Source organism: Nicotiana tomentosiformis, chromosome 6 (genome assembly GCF_000390325.3).
Source record: "Nicotiana tomentosiformis chromosome 6, ASM39032v3, whole genome shotgun sequence".
Lineage (NCBI taxonomy): Eukaryota > Viridiplantae > Streptophyta > Magnoliopsida > Solanales > Solanaceae > Nicotiana > Nicotiana tomentosiformis.
Genome location: NC_090817.1, coordinates 129490440 through 129491638, shown reverse-complemented (window position 1 = coordinate 129491638; position 1199 = coordinate 129490440). Strand labels below are relative to the sequence as shown.

Below are 1199 nucleotides of genomic sequence, written 5' to 3'. Positions count from 1 at the left end.
CGTTTATGAGGAACCAGGTTCCTCTTGGCTGCTTTTTCAAAGTTGTTTTTGTGTTGATCTTGCTTTAGGATAGTTCATTCCTTGATGAAGTATCATGTCTTGCCACATTTATTACAAAGGTCATAATTCTTTGGCTTGCTAGAACTTCCCGTTTTTGGAATGCCTCCATTCCTGCGAACCATCTTCTGGAATCTTCTTGTCAAGTAAGCCATATCACCATCCTCACCACTTGAATCATTGTTGTCTGTCTTGAGAACCAGGTTCTTCTCCCTTTTGGGTTCTCTTCTTTTATTGTCCTTCTTCTTCTTCATTTCATATGTTTTCAGATTGCTAACAAGTTCATCTATGGTCAGTGTCTGCAAGTCCTTCGCCTCTGTAATGGCGTTCACTTTGCTTTCCTAAGAACTGGGCAGTACACTAAGGACTTTCCTGACAAGCTTGTTTCTTGGAATAGTTTCACCAAGAGAGTGAAGCTCATTAATGAAGGAGGTGAACGCTCATTAATGAAGGAGGTGAACCAAGTATGAATATCTTGGATGGATTCATCATCTTTCATCCTGAAGAGCTTGTATTCAGTTGTAAGCATGTCGATCTTGAATTGCTTAACATGTGTTGTTCCTTCGTGAGCTGGCTGAAGAGCTTCCCAAATTTCCTTGGCTGACTGACATGCCGATATCATGTTATATTCATCAGGACCAATGCCACAAACAAGAATTTTCTTCGCACAAAAATTCTTTTCTACGGCCTTTCGATCAGTGTCATTGAATTCCTTACTCGTCTTGGGAATGGCTACAGCTGGGTCACCAAGATTCTTGGTAGGAACATCACAGATAACATCCCATAGCTCTGAATCTTCAGCCATGATGAAATCATGCATCCTAGTCATCCACCATCCATAGTACTGGCCATTGAACCTTGGTGGCCTATAGGTAGACTGACCTTCTTCAAAGTTTGGTGGAACAGCCATCAGGATCCTTTCTATGTGTTAGACTGATAGAAAGAACCGCTCTAATACCAATTGATATAATTTAAGGGTCCATCAAACTATATAGAGAACCAGGTTCTCTATAAGTTCCCACAGAAATCACTCACACTATACTAAGTAAATGACATAAGGAATTTTACGTGAAAAATTCCCAGCTCAACGGGATTAAAAACCACAACCTACCCTTGTAGGATTTTAACTTCACTATTGATCA

General features: G+C 40.3%; 1 protein-coding gene across 1 annotated transcript; it reads right to left on the bottom strand.

Annotated features, from left to right (window-relative positions):
* Window positions 1-385: 385 nt before the first annotated feature.
* On the bottom strand, window positions 386-967 carry LOC138894765 (uncharacterized). Its single transcript, XM_070179491.1, has one exon. The coding sequence runs from the start codon at window positions 965-967 to the stop codon at window positions 386-388; it is 582 nt and encodes a 193-aa protein (XP_070035592.1).
* Window positions 968-1199: the final 232 nt, after the last annotated feature.

Coding starts and splice junctions, on each gene's coding strand:
- LOC138894765 (XM_070179491.1), bottom strand. CDS start 967: ATGGCTGTTCCACCAAACTTTGAAGAAGGTCAGTCTACCTATAGGCCA.